The 15,752-nt window shown below is 41.5% G+C and overlaps 1 protein-coding gene across 1 annotated transcript; it reads right to left on the minus strand.

Moving 5' to 3' along the window:
* Window positions 1-852: 852 nt before the first annotated feature.
* On the minus strand, window positions 853-15,409 carry rab6bb (RAB6B, member RAS oncogene family b). Its single transcript, XM_036565364.1, is given in 9 exon segments — window positions 853-1,878; window positions 4,040-4,106; window positions 4,292-4,385; window positions 7,136-7,247; window positions 9,550-9,655; window positions 11,926-11,979; window positions 12,080-12,138; window positions 15,164-15,340; window positions 15,343-15,409. Coding segments are annotated over 9 exon segments (801 nt in total). The 3' UTR covers window positions 853-1,813.
* Window positions 15,410-15,752: the final 343 nt, after the last annotated feature.

The following is a 15,752-nucleotide window of genomic DNA, read 5'->3' on the forward strand; positions in this document are numbered from 1 at the left end:
ACGTCTATACACAGTGGTGTCAGTGCATTCATGTAAACAGAAAAAAATATACATATGTATATATATATATATATATATATCAAATAAGACATTATAATGAAATAGTACAGATACTAGTCCTACTACTGTGATAAGTAAACAGTTCACATTCCTTTAACATATTGGTGCAATGACCTGAATCTTATAGAGTGGACTCGAACCACGTTTCTGTACATTCTCCCCCAGCTTTGCTCTGCTTAGTACTTCCTGTCTGGATCTGAGGACTTTTATCCACACAGGAAAGTGTCCATTCATGTGGGAAACAACAATCGTTTTGTGTTTACACCCTACACACGTACCCAAAATGTGCTCGAAGGACGACGGACCGCACTACACTAAACACTCACGAAGGGGACCGCGACAAAACTCGTCGTATTTCATCACTTTACGGCGTGGACGGCGACATGTTTCCTTCTTTCAGGACACTGGAACAAAGTGCATGTATTAGAGGTCACAAATAAGCAAAATCACTGGCCACCGCTCGCAGTGCAGCAACAAAACCGGAGAGAAAAAAACAGACAAAAAGAGCTCAAATTTGAGCGAAACCTCAAAATATCGTCAAAATATCAAAACATTCCTCCTCACTTCAGCCCTGATGTCACTTTTCTCTCGTCACAAGATAACAGCAACCCACTGTACAATGCAATTTGAAACAGTTTAGCTGTCTTCAAAACAAAAGAAAGTATAATAATGATAATAATAATAATTAAACAATAAATAACAGACTGTCTGTTGGGTTAACATATAAGGATTAACAGCAAAATGATCAACATCATAACATGGGAGAGAAAGAGACCCCCTCCCCCCAAAAGGTGAAGCCCTTATCATTTCAGAACGTACTCATACAGGTGAACGCTAACCTTTTTGATGGATGTTAATGACAATATAAATACTATATACAGTACAGTACAGCACGGCAGATCTCAACAGTGAACACGCATCCGGCCTTTTTGAACTGTACTCTCTGTGGACGGCTCAGTTTACTAAAGTGAACCAAAAAACATGCAAAGCTGACTGGTGGGGGGCAGTGAATGTGTGACCGGTCGAAGTGTGTGATTAAAATCACATAAAAACACAAACAAATGCGATAAGTTATTAGTATGTCCTGCTAAATCTGCACGGAAGAAAGTGCTGCATTGCATTGACTCGATTCAAAAGTGTATCATTTACATAACTGTGTTGATGTAATATATTATATTCATGTGGAAACGACACACCTTAGAATCAAGTAACCTTTTTCACTGCCTCAGCTTTGTCTGGACAGGCCTACGCAAGGCCATACTGCCTTTCCCCTTATCTCCACGGCCTTATCTTAATTACTAATAACGTGTAGGGGAAACCGGGCTGACATGCATGGGGTATAAGAAAGAATGATGACCCTATACGCTGCAGCTACCGCCTGTTCCATACTCACTATATCTGTGAAGGCATCATCTCGCGCTTCACTTCATGTACAAAAATACAAAACGTAACCTAACATGAAATTTTTCCAAGAAATGTCAGAGAAAAAAATGGAACGTGTGTCATTTCATTCCCTACGTAATTCCGACAGCATGTCTTTACCTTGTTTTGTAAGTGTACGTAATATTTTTGCTCTTTCTTTAGCATCTGTGTTGACAGTGTGGATGTGATTTTTACATCTGAGAGTTTCGGGCCACTCACTCGGATGTAAAAAGCCTATGTCCAATCGTTACGTTCAACTGGATGCTGACCCATGGGAAGCAACAGAACAAGCAGGTTGTGTAAATGAAGGTGTCCATGAGGGGGCGCTGTACTAACAGGAGCAGCCGCTCTCGGTGGCCGGGGGCTCCTGCGGTTTGTCCAGCTTGATGTCGATCACTGAGAGGTTCACTGTCAAGGAAGTCTAGTGTCTGCTTTACTGAACACAACACAGGCTATAATGTTCATATGATCCACACAGTCATTCTGACAGACTGTAATACTCTACAGGAAGTGTAGGGGGCGATATGGCTTCTACTGTTTCATTTAAAAAGCCTCTATAATGTTCATATGATCCACACGGTCACTCTGACAGACTGTAATACACTACAGGAAGCGTAGGGGGCGATATGGCTTCTACTGTTTCATTTAAAAGGCCTCTATAATGTTCATATGATCCACACGGTCATTCTGACAGACTGTAATACTCTACAGGAAGCGTAGGGGGCGATATGGCTTCTACTCTTTCATTTAAAAAGCCTCTATAATGTTCATATGATCCACACGGTCACTCTGACAGACTGTAATACACAACAGGAAGCGTAGGGGGCGATACGGCTTCTACTGTTTCATTTAAAAGGCCTCTATAATGTTCATATGATCCACACGGTCATTCTGACAGACTGTAATACTCTACAGGAAGCGTAGGGGGCGATACGGCTTCTACTGTTTCATTTAAAAAGCCTCTATAATGTTCATATGATCCACACAGTCGTTCTGACAGACTGTAATATTCTACAGGAAGCGCAGGGGGCGATATGGCTTCTACTGTTTGATTTGCACTCTTCTCTGCCTGGTTGGTGAGCTATCCTGCATGTTTACCAGTGAAAAGCTTTGATTATCTACTTGAGAGGTTCTCCTTCTATTCTGTTAGGCGCTATAATAATGGCATAAACAAAGCTGAGCAAAATATAGGCTCTCTTAAATGACCTCCTACTACCTATGTAGTGAGCACTATGTAGGTCATTATATATCTGCCTTCCAGACATAAATGCAGTGAATGTCTAACAGAAAGTCATTTACATTCAGCCAAAGTTGTACGACTCCAACATTTCAGAGCACTATTTGGGTGTAGAAGCCATAGTTTCATGACCTGTGCTGTGTGAATATAGAAAGTAAGGAGCGATTCAGCCACAGATGTGCTCTTATGCTAAATCAAAATGACTGCAGCACTGAGTACATTTTTCCCAAACTTTTGTCATGATTGCTAATATAAACGTGACACCCATTCATCACAATCACTCATTTTTTTAGAAAATCCTTCAGTGCATCATAAAATCTTTCAACACAAATCCTTTCCGCTTCAGAATTTCAAAAAAAAATCTTAACAAAGTAGTATGTACAATATAATCAATACAAAATGACCAATACACCAGGGCCCAATCCCATTTCACGCCTCACCCCTACCACTTAGCCCTACCCCTCCATTTTGCATGTTCACATCTAGGGGTAGGGTGTCCTGATTCTTGTTGAGATAGAGGGGTAGGGTGAAGTGTTGGGGCTACATGACCCTCCAAACGGAGGTTTTTCAGAGACTCCAAACAGAGTGATATGAGAAAAAAGGAAAAACCGGCAAGACGGAGAACAAGAGACCAAGGAAACCCACAAATGTGAGAATTTTCTCTATTAAAAGTTACAATAACCACTGTATTATCTTAGTTTAATACAGTTTCAATGTATTATGGTCCTTTTCTTCATAACAAGCATAAAAAATCGACAGTACTACGCTGACGTCTCGGTGGCTAGCTAGCTAAATTTCCCGTTCCACCTTAAATAGTCCAGCAGTTCTGACGCTTGAAGCGCCAGAATGTAACTGCTGCTCCATTTAAGGTGGAACTGGAAACTGTAAACAAGAAGCTGGCGAATATCTGAGCGTCATATCACTGAAGAATTAGTGGTGGATGATAATAAATAATTGCCCCCCTCTTTGAAGTCATATGGTGCCCTAAATGTAACTAAAGCCCAGCAGTGAGGAGCTGAACTTTACCCTCCTCTGCTGTCACTGCAGACTGGCAGGGTCGCCTACAGAGCAGCGCTGGTAGCTGTTAATGAAGTAATGCTCTTTTTATTTGAGGGTCCCATTTCAGAGGGAAGATTTCAACCACTATTCCTTATAACTCAGTTCCAAGGGGCAAGGAGACACTCGAAAACGAGGGGTAGGGGTAAAAATAAGAAATGGGACTGGGCCTTAGTGTTTCTTGGATTTTTACATTACCGAAGCATTTTTACACCTCTACTAAACACTAAGCCAAGTGGATGTGAGTGGTGAGTGAAAGGATACTGCCCTCTTTGTTAGTGTCATCCAGACTCTCCATCCCAGGCAGAGCAGCAGCCACTCGCCGGAACAGCTGAGGAACCAAAGCAGAGAGAGTTTAAACCAGAGAGGCGGCGCAGGATGAGCTGATAAAGCACTGTAGGGTTGGCTTGACCCTCCAGCTAAATCAGATCAAAGCGGCACGTTTTGCAAGGATTGCACTGTTTTGCTGAGCCTGTGGTGAGAATTAGGAAGGTTCTGTGCTGCTATCAGACTCACCTGCTTCACATTGCTGCCTGTTTTAGCACTAGTCTCAATGAACATCACGTTCAGCTCTTTGGCCCTCTGCTCGCCCTCCTCGATCGTGATTTGCCTGTTCATGAAATATACAGCTGATTAAAATGATACAAATCCAAATGTACACAGTTTCCCCCTTTCACCAAATGTAGCCAATCAGCCAAGACATGATTAGTGTTGGTTTTGCACCGGAGCTATGAGGCTAATGTAGCTGACCAGTAATTATAACCTTATACCCCACCAATCAGCATCTTGACTTGTAATCTGTGTAACCTGCAAACGATAAAAATGCATTAAAAATGTATGATTGTTGCTGCACGGTAGCTTTTTCCATCAAACTATCTTTGAGTGATAACAATGCTTTACATAACAACACTGATTCCTGCAAAAAAAACTGTTGTTGTGGTTATCGATATAGTTTTGGTTATAAATAAAAAAATAAAATAAAAGGAAACCGAGCCAAAATCGAATTTAATATGTTTGCATCTTTAATTTCATTGTTGGCTGGATATTTTTGGTTGGTGGACTATTCTCAGTCCAGCAGTGACACTGAGGTGTTTAAAAACTCCAGCAGCACTGCTGTGTCTGATCCACTCAGACCAGCGCAACACACACTAACACACCACCACCACGTCAGTGTTACTGCAGTGCTGAGAATGATCCACCACCCAAATAGTATCTGCTCTGTGAGGGTCCATGGGGGTCCTGACCACTGAAGAACAGGGTAAAAGGGGGCTAACAAAGTATCAGAGAAACAGATGGACTACAGTCTGTAACTGTAGAACTACAAAGTGCACCTATATAGTAAGTGGAGCTGATAAAATGGACAATGAGCGTAGAAACAAGGAGGTGGTCAGAATGTTATGCCTGATCGGTGTGTGCCACCGTCCTGCCTCCCCTAACTCTTCCTTTCCCCACCCCTGTTGTAAAACGTGATATAAAAGGCAATAAACAGTTGATCACAAAATAAATTTCCAGTGCGACATATCAGCATCTACAAACAACTGATCTCCTGTTGAATAAGAAAGTTTTGTCAACGTTCATAAAATATTACTGATAATTTCTATTTCCACTTTAAGGCTGGGAGTACAAGAGAGCATCTGTCCCCTCTCTCTCTTTCTCTGGGTGGGCAGGATGTCTCGCTCTCTCCCCCATCACTCAGAGTGATGCTAGCCAACGCGGGCGTCTGTTAGCTAACATAACAGAATTAGCAGTTAATGTTCTCCTCCAAGCGTGTTGAGCTGCCCAATGACGTTACATTAGCGGCAGCTCAATAAGATAAACTGGCCTTCACCCTCCCAGCTTGGTAGTACCGTGTGAGGAGTGAGACTAAGCTGTGGCATAACTGGACACATATAACTTGCCCTGTCCTTGTCTTTCTGTTTTCTCCTCCCTGCTCCTGCCTTCTTGTTATCTGTCTCACCTGTCTGTTGTCTGTAGCCCCGCCCTCTCCGGTCTGTTCCATGTGTATTTATGCCCCTGCTTGTCTGCTTTTTTGTTTGCTTGGTGTTTTGTCCTCTCAGGCTCTGTTTTGTTTATCTCTTGTCTGTTTTCTAGTTTTCTTTATGTCCCTCTGTCTTTGGTTTTCTCTCTGTTTCAGTATTTTGTTCAGTAGTGTTCGTGTCATGGATTTTTAACAAAACCAAGGCCTTGCACCTCCATCCTGCCTCTTTGTCTCTCCTGATGTTACAGTGGATTACATTCACCATAAGGGGGGGAAACTGTGTAAATCTGAGTTTTCACCCAACTATCACTCTAACCCAGTCTGGTATAAAAAGCAGAAAACAAAAGAAAAACAACAAGAAACACTGAATCCTGCTAACATTCCCTTTGTTCCGCTTCATGGATGAAGTCTGCCATTATTCGAACTAGGAGCCATTTCACTGGCAGTTTATTTAGCCAGACCAATCACTGTGTCTTGATGAGCTACGTGGGCGGCTCAGTTAATGACTGAAGTGCAACTGCTGGGCTTGAAATGGAAGAAGAAACCATGACAACGGCTACATTAAGGTTGACATTCATAATATACCTCTGTGCAAAGACAGATTGCTATGGGGGGAATAGCAGACTGAACTGATGAAGCAGAACAGGGTGAAATCTCATGGGATTCAGGGTCGACTGCAGTGCTCTAGCTAACATGAGTAACTGAGTAGCAAACAGGAAAAACACAGACACTACAGCTACGTTCACATTACAGGTCTCATTGCTCAAATCAGATTTTTTGCTCAAATCCGATCTCTCTGACACGATGGTTCACACTCGTTTAGGTAAGTGACTCAAATCTGTCATTAATGTGACGAAACGGCGTCCTGAAATGACCCTCATGAGCTCATCCTACTCAGTAACGTCACGTGAATGAATCACGTGCATCATCAGCACAAACTAACGAGCAGAACGAGCTTCGCTGAGAAGATCATTAACTCTGATCAGCTCTCAGCTTCATTATTAGAGCGAGACGAAGGAGAAAAAGGTGAGATGAGCTGCTTTTCCACCGTTTACAGGCTTTAACTTCTGTTCGGCGCTGCTGCCATGGTAACGCTGAATGATGGGGCAGTGGAAAAAAGCACATGAATTCCGATCTGAGCGTCACATTAAGGTCGCATGGCCATGAATCGGATACGTATCTGATCTAGGACCACATATGAAAGTGACTCAGGTCGGATTTGAAAAGATCAGATTTGTGTCCACACAGCTCTGAAAACATCAGATCTGAGTCACATTAGGGCAGAAAATCTGATTTGTGCCACTTCAGCCTGGTAATGTGAACGTAGCCTATAATAGCACTGAAGCATAACGACTGTGCAATTCAGTCTAAAATGAATTAACCTCTTTTCTTCTAAGTCTGTTTTGTTGCCCACAAGCATAATGATCACATCGCTCCCCCTCTCTGTCCTGACATCATCAATCCATTTAGAGGTCAGCTGGAAGGAGTTCACATCTGGAGAAAGAACGAACAACAAGGTCACCTTTAAACAGAGCAATCGGAATAAAATCAGTGCTGTTAAGATAATGAGTTGCTGCTAAGTTTAAAGCAACATACTGCAAAAAATAATATCTTAACAAGTGAAAACTTCTTAAATGTAGTCAATAAATCTAATATTTATCATATATTATATAATTATGAGGCTGTTGTAAGAATATTATAAGATTATTCCACCTGTTTCTGTACATTTTTACTTGTTTTAAGTGATTTTATCTGGTGAAAGTGTCTTATTCCATTGGCAGATTAATTTACTTGTTTTGAGAAATAATGAAGATAATTTTGCTCATTTCAAGAAATAATGATTAAAACAAGGAACATGATCTGACAATGAAATAAGACACTTTTATAAGATAAAACTGCTTAAAAACAAGTAAAAATGTCTAGAAATAAGTTAAATAATCTCACAATATTCTTACAACAGCCTCATAATGAGAAACAGTAGATCTACTGACTACATTTAAGATGTTAATTTACTCACTAAGACATCATTTTTTGCAGTGTGTATTGTAGCATTGATTATAATGAACAATCATTTTGAACAGAAGAGAACCGAAACCCCACTGACTTAAAACTCACTTATAATAAGAAGCCAAAGGCCAGGAGATGAAATTCCTTACCTTTAAAAAATGGATTTGTTGTAGGTTTTTTGACAAAGTCAACGGTTTTATACAGAACCAACTCAAAGAACCATCTCAATGTTCAGCCCCTTGAAAAACCCAGGCTTATTATTCAGTAACTACAGGGACTTCAGTGCAAACTGGCTGAGCTATTCTTAGATTTTAGACGTGTGGAGTAAAACTTTGGGCGTGCTGTACAGTTTTCTATGATAAAGAAGCTGGTGGATATTCATTCTACCAAACTGGTTCAAAATCAGTTGAAAACATATTTGGGATTTTTAACTGATCTTGGACTTTAGACTAAAACCCTTTTGCTTTGAGTGACTCTAAACCTTAATTATGATTATTTTATTAAATCTAATGACTGAACATTCCATTTTGTCACTACCAAAACAACCATAACTCCCAAACTTTACCAAGCGTTTCAGTAGTGACTGTTTCGGTGATGATTTTAGCTCATTTTGAGCTCAAAAACGCAGCCAGTACATGACCAGCAAACAGCTTTGAACAGCTGTACAAACAAAAAATCAAAACACAAAAAGTACTTAATTTCAGAAAATCTGTTTCGGTAGTGACAGTTCTTAATGTTCCACACTGATTTTCAGACTTCGGGACACATTTGCTTCAAAATGGGATCTAAAAATGGGATCTAACAGGGATGCCGTCTCACTTCCTGCTCTAAAATCTAAGGGCTTGGCTAAAATAAGGCTCCGCCTACAGACTAAAACTTTGTGTTTCAGTAGTGACATAAAAATATGAGTAAGCAAGTTTTTTTTTAATTTTAATAAAACTAAAAGTTTTTAAAAACTTAAAACATTTTTTTTATTCATTCATTAATAGTATTACTATTATTATCACAAGTGTAAATTTAGGGGTTAGGGTTTGGGGACAGACACATCCCATTAAAAAAGAACCCTATAAATGATGATTTTGTATATATTTGTTTATTACTATCGCTATTAATGCATTGAATTTAAATAGATCAGAATATAATCCTTATAAATATTTAAGGTTTGAATTAAATAGTTTTACTGTGAGACTGTAGTCTAAACAGAATGGTCTGCACAGCACCAAAAAAAATTCTTCAGTCAATTCTTTGAATAAATGATGTAAATTAAGCTGTAAATCTGTGTAGTTTATGATTAGAGCTGGAAGCTGTGTAATTGTTTCTTTCAGACGCTGGACTAGTCGTCAGGAGGGAAAATCTGTGGCAGCTGTAGTGCCGAGTTTTCGCAGGATTCGTCTGATCGCCATGCAGAAAACTTCTGGGAAAGCGAAAGTCAGCTAATCTTTCTTACTGATGCTCCAGTGTTGTTTGTGTAGCTGGATAAAAGTTCATAAGAACAGCTTTGGTAAGAGATTCTGTCGGTCTGACTCATCCTAACATCTGTACTGATACAGTGGAACAGCTGGAGCTCAAATTCATATCATACGATTACATTTTAGCAGCTGCCCATTGGCTTCTACTGTAGGTGAACTTCGATTCAGCTGGTTTTCTGTTTTTTTACAGGAAAACGTCAAAATGATCGTCATGGTAACTGATGCTGCAGACGTAGCAGACAGAGATTAGGCTGAGAAACACTGGAGTCTTCCTTTAATGTTGGCTCCACTGTCTGAACGCATGAATGTGTGAGGCTCACTTGTGATGTCATACACAACCACAGCCACCGTGGAGTCTCGGATGTAGCTGGGAATGAGGCTCCGGAAACGCTCCTGACCAGCCGTGTCCCACAGCTGTAACCTCACCTGTGGAAAAAAACACAGTTTACTCACAGAAAGATCAGGGTCTTATGAGGCCCCTGGGGTCAAAGACCACCCCCCCCCATCTCCCACCCCCCCCAATCCTGCAGTCTGACAATAGCACATCTGTAAAAATGCCAATAAAAACAGACACTAAATGATTAAATAAATCATTATTATTAAACTAAATCTTTAAAAATGATCTCTGAAAAAAATAATTGTCATAATATTTTATTATTTAATTTTTTTTATATTTTATTTTAAAATTGTATTATTATTTTATTATTATCTTCCTGTGCAATAGCCTGTCACTTATGCTGTACGCAAACGTGTGGGCACCCCTGGTCAAATTACAAGTGAAAATAAGGACACATCCTCTACAGAGAACACATTTCTGCACATTTTAATACACAATTACTGTTTATTTGTTGATATTTTAACATAATGAAAAAAAGCCCACAAAACTAGGTCCATGCAAAAGTTAATACAAATTTTATGTTTTATGTGTTAATGTTTTCCAACATGATAAATAAAGCAGATAAACAGATATTTTGCACTGACATTTGCAGACAAAATCCATTGTGTGTTGTTCAGGTCTGTGGGACCCATTTTCAATGTTTACCAAAAGAAAAAATGATGTGATTTATTATTATTTCAATCCCAGATTCTTGTCCTTTACTCATTTTCTGTGAAGAGCATATAAAATAACCCATGGACATGGACAGGCTGCTGACTGGCTACAGCTGCTAAAGGAAACCCTACGCTGGACACTTGTGATATTTTAAACATCTGGTATTTTTACATAAATTGATATGGCTGTGTTGATTTAATAAAACAATAATGCGGTGGGTCCAGCAGACCACTGAGTAACACACATGTCAACACCACACAAGGGTTAAATTTATTCCCTGTAGACGATGTGTTATTCTCACTTAGAAAATCAAAATATGTAACTTGACCAGATGGTGTTTCTGCACATGACTGAACTTCTGCACTTTGGATCTGAATTCTTTTACATTATAATACAAAATTGGTTACATACACCGATCAGGCATAACATTCTGACCACCTCCTTGTTTCTATGCTCATTGTCCATTTTATCAGCTCCACTTACTATATAGGTGCACTTTGTAGTTCTACAGTTACAGACTGTAGTCCATCTGTTTCTCTGATACTTTGTTAGCCCCCTTTTACCCTGTTGTTCAGTGGTCAGGACCCCCATGGACCCTCACAGAGCAGGTACTATTTGGGTGGTGGATCATTCTCAACACTGCAGTAGCACTGACGTGGTGGTGGTGTGTTAGTGTGTGTTGTGCTGGTCTGAGTGGATCAGACACAGCAGTGCTGCTGGAGTTTTTAAACACTGTGTCCACTCACTGTCCACTCTATTAGACACTCCTACCTTGTCAGTCCACCTTGTAGATGTAAAGTCAGAGACGATAGCTCATCTGCTGCTGCACAGTTTGTGTTGGTCATCCTCTAGTCCTTCATCAGTGGTCACAGGACGCTGCCCACAGGACGCTGTTGGCTGGATATTTTTGGTTGGTGGACTATTCTCAGTCCAGCAGTGACACTGAGGTGTTTAAAAACTCCAGCAGCACTGCTGTTTCTGATCCACTCAGACCAGCACAACACACACTAACACACCGCCACCACGTCAGTGTTACTGCAGTGCTGAGAATGATCCACCACCCAAATAGTACCTGCTCTGTGAGGGTCCATGGGGGTCCTGACCACTGAAGAACAGGGTAAAAGGGGGCTAACAAAGTACGCAGAGAAACAGATGGACTACAGTCTGTAACTGTAGAACTACAAAGTGCACCTATATAGTAAGTGGAGCTGATAAAATGGACAATGAGCATAGAAACAAGGAGGTGGTCATAATGTTATGCCCAACCCTGTGGTCCAAGGCTCCTCAAGACCCCTGGTAGTGAGAGGCTCCTGGGCAACAGCCCCATTGGTCCAGTCAACCCACCCCTGCATTTACTGCTTACACATGTTTCCACAGCCATACCGTAAACTAGGGCTGCATAATATAGACATAAATGCTATATAACTACACTGCTATATATTGCTATTTATCTGTCTTACAATACATTCAAATACAGTACATTTTTGACCAAAATGATGAAAGTCAGCGATTTGTGGGAGGCTCATTTGCATTTCACAGATATGTGATATATCACTATAAGGTCAGTGTTGCTCTAATGACTAATAACCAGTATGCTGTGCAGGCCTGAAATAAACCACAGCAGATACAGAAACAGTTTTCTTACGGTTCGATCCTCCAGATACATCGTTTTTGATAAAAAGTCGATTCCAATTGTTGCCTAGAGAAAAATAAAAGGACCAGATCAATAACGTTTGAAAGAAGCAGTCTGGGCAATCAAAACCCTTCGAAGAACCTTGAAGAAGGAACTGATGACGTACCTGATAAGTGTTGTCAAAGCTGTCATACATGAACCGTGTAATCAATGAGGTTTTTCCAACTGCAAGAGAAAACAGGAGGAAACACTCACCATTAGGATACACTGAGTGAACTGAAGCTTACAGTCTTAAAAAGATGGTTCTTCAAGGGTTCTTTAGTAAATAAAATGGTTCTATATAGAACCTTTAATACTTAAAGAGCCCTTTGCACGATTAAAGGGTTCTTTGCATCGTGACAGCGTTCTTTGGATTGATGATCAATGTGCTGTAGATGGTTCTATATAGCACCGTTTTGAAAGTGGTTCTAGATGGCACCAAAAAGGGCTCTACTATGGTTATGATGTCAATAACAGAAGAACCCTTTTGGCGCTAAATAGAACCATCTGCAGCATCTCTATCAATCTGAAGAACCCTTTCACGAAGCAAAGAACGCTTTAATCATGCAAAGGGTTCTATGAGTGTTAATGGTTCTATATAGAACCATGTTCTTTACTAAAGAACCCTTAAAGGACAGCTACACTGCACTGTATTTGAAATAATTAATGAAAGACTTTCAATTTCATGGTCACATTAAACACAAATGATCACATCATCATCACATGTTCGTCACAAACCGACCAACTACTTAATACAAAACATTCACTTTTATTTTTATTATTTAAACATTATTTAACCAGGAGAACCTCAGTAAGATGAAAGATGGCTAATACAGGTGGCAGCACATGTAGCAATTAGTTCCCACACACACAAATAACAACACCAAGCACAAGAATGATTAATAACTTCCTTATTACATGCTTATTATTCAGTAATTACAGTGACTTCAATGCAAACTGAGCTATTCTTAGGTTATAGAAGTGTGTAATAAAACTCTGGGCCTGCTGGTGGGCCCTGGCAAGGGGTTATGCTCTGCACCCTGTCTTGCTTTGCCAACAGAAAGCAGAAAAGTGTCAGAATGCAGACTGCAGAGTGCACTAGGCCTAATCCTCAGACTGCGCTCACACCCACACCAACAGAGGCCTGCTCTGTTCAGGCCTTACAGGTCAGGCCTGTTCCTCAAGCTGCCTTCAGAAAATCGGTACAGGCTAAGAGCCGTGATTCATGGGCGTATCATATACTGGGTCTGACAACGCACCTACAGACCCTATCAGAGGTTAGATATCTTAGCAGGATTATCAGGAAACCAACAGTTCCCAATATCCAAACCAGTGCTACGCTTCAGGACCCTGGACAGCAGCATTCCACACATTTTTCCCATGTCTGTGGGTAACTGAGGAGCAGGCCCAAGCCTAAAGCTGCCCTGCCTCAAAATGCCTGTGATTCCTGACTGCTGCTTCGTATGTGGCCACAGAACAGCTGCAAGCAGTGCCACTTGTTTGGCCACACGTATTTGTAAAGGAAGCCTATACAGCTGGCAGCAGTTTTCCAAAAAAGCTGAACAATTATAAAACCATGAAAAGGTTCTGCCGGTTCCTGGTGGTGCCCAACAGCCACTTATGGCATTTAGCGTTTTGCTAAAGGACTGATATCACAGTGTAAAGGATTCTAATGGTTTAACAGGTGGGACTGATTCCAGATGCATCTGATGGTTACCGAATGGGATCTAAAGGTGCCTAGTGGTCTCATTAGGCCAATTCCCATTATTAGGATGGTTTAATAATTCCCATTATTAGACCATCATTAGGAGAACCATCAGGAAAACCATCATTAGGAGAACCATCAGCAAAACCATCATTGGGAAAACCATCATTAGGAAAACCATCATTAGTAAAACCACCAGGAAAACCATCATTAGAAGAACCATTAGGAAAACCATCTTTAGGAAAACCATCATTAGGAGAACCACCAGGAAAATCATCACTGGGAACACCATCATTAGGAGAACCATTGTTAGGAAAACCACCAGAAAAGCCATCATTGGGAAAACCATCATTAAGAAAACAATCATTAGGAAAACCATCATTAGGAAAAGGATCATTGGGAAAACTATCATTAGGAAAACCATCAGGAAAACCGTTATTGGGAAAACCATCAATAGGAGAACCATCGTTAGGAAAACCACCAGAAAAACTATCATTGGGAAAACCACCATCAGGAAAACCATCAGGAAAACCATCATTAGGAAAACCATGAGGAAAACCATCATTAGGAAAACCATCATTGGGAAAACCATCTGGAAAACTATCATTGGAACCATCCTAATGTTCTTTATTCCGGCAGGGTTTGGCAACATTCCCGCTCCGCTGCACCAACATTCTGTTTTATGACGCCACAGCAGCCCTCCTCTATGACGCCACAGCGGCCCTCCTCTATGACGCCACAATAGCTCCCCTCTGTGACGCCACAGTAGCAAATGCACAATGTCGCGTGCCTGTATTCCATACGGCATAGGTTAGGACATCTTTCTCAGGGAGTGCTTCCACACACGCGCACGCGCACACGCGCGCCCGTACACATACACTGTGATTACGTCTTCTCCCATACAGACAGCAGAGCAGCCCAAAGCTCAAGATCACCTTCATCACGACAGCTCGCCGCCACACACGCTGACTCACCGATACGATCATACGAGTTGTAATAGGGCGGCCCGGCGCTGCTGCTGCAGTGCTGCTCGGCCTTTATTCCCTCATTACAGGCGTTATTGTGGTTCTATGGCGCGCGAAGGCTGCCAAGTTGAAGGATCCCAACCTGGGTGTGTCTCCACTGGACAACATGGGAAACGCTCATCGTTTCCAACACTGTTCTCCTGGATATCAACACTAGGAACACGAGCAGAACCCGCCACCACGCCCAGACTGACATTACTGCACAATTGCTTCAGTATTATTATTATTATTGTTATGATTATTATTACTATTATTAGCCCTAATACAACAGCATGCATGGTGTCTAATGCTGTTAGTGAATGTATTTAGAGTGATTAGATCTCACGAAGCTTATTGGGCAGCACCTTGTTCGAATTTTCCCGTTCCACCTTAAATGGTGTAGCAGTTACATTCATACAGCGCCACAATGTAACTGCTGCACCATTTAAGGTGGAACGGGAGAATCTGAACAAGGCACAAATAAAACACACCCAGCACTCACCGCTCTGCTCCCCCAAAAAAACAAGTTTGAATTTCCTTAAAGGGTTCCCAAAGTCGCTCCCCATGGACATGGCTGCTCTGACGGATGGATGTGGTGCAGATCCCACCTGGCCGGAGGAAACGCAGACGAATAAAACCCCCCCGAATGTCCGGCTCTCTCTCCAGATCGATGGGCGCTGCAGCACTCCGCTTTTGCTCTCTGAGATATGAAGAGTCTGGACGGGGTTTCTTTTCCTGCGCTGCGCATGCGCAGCTCTCTCTCGCTCACTCGCTCTCTGTCTCTCTCTCTCTCTCTCTCCCTCTCTCCGCCCTCCTCCCCGTTTCGCTTCACACTTCATGTTTACGGAAACGGCGCTGAGGCCTCGCGCATCCGCCCCGCACTGCATTTGTGCATTAATGCATTTATGACTCTGATTTGGCAGCTTAAAAAAAGTCATGCATGTGCAAGCAAAGCGCGCGCGAAACCACACACGGCCTCGTGCTTCTCATACCGAGCACAAATCGCTTGCGAAACTTCCTATTTCTTTGGGATTCAATCAAATCGCGCACGTTGGGTTTTGTGGGCTGTGTGTGTGGGGTGTGTGTTTATG

The sequence above is a fragment of the Colossoma macropomum genome, unplaced genomic scaffold (genome assembly GCF_904425465.1).
Source record: "Colossoma macropomum unplaced genomic scaffold, Colossoma_macropomum, whole genome shotgun sequence".
Lineage (NCBI taxonomy): Eukaryota > Metazoa > Chordata > Actinopteri > Characiformes > Serrasalmidae > Colossoma > Colossoma macropomum.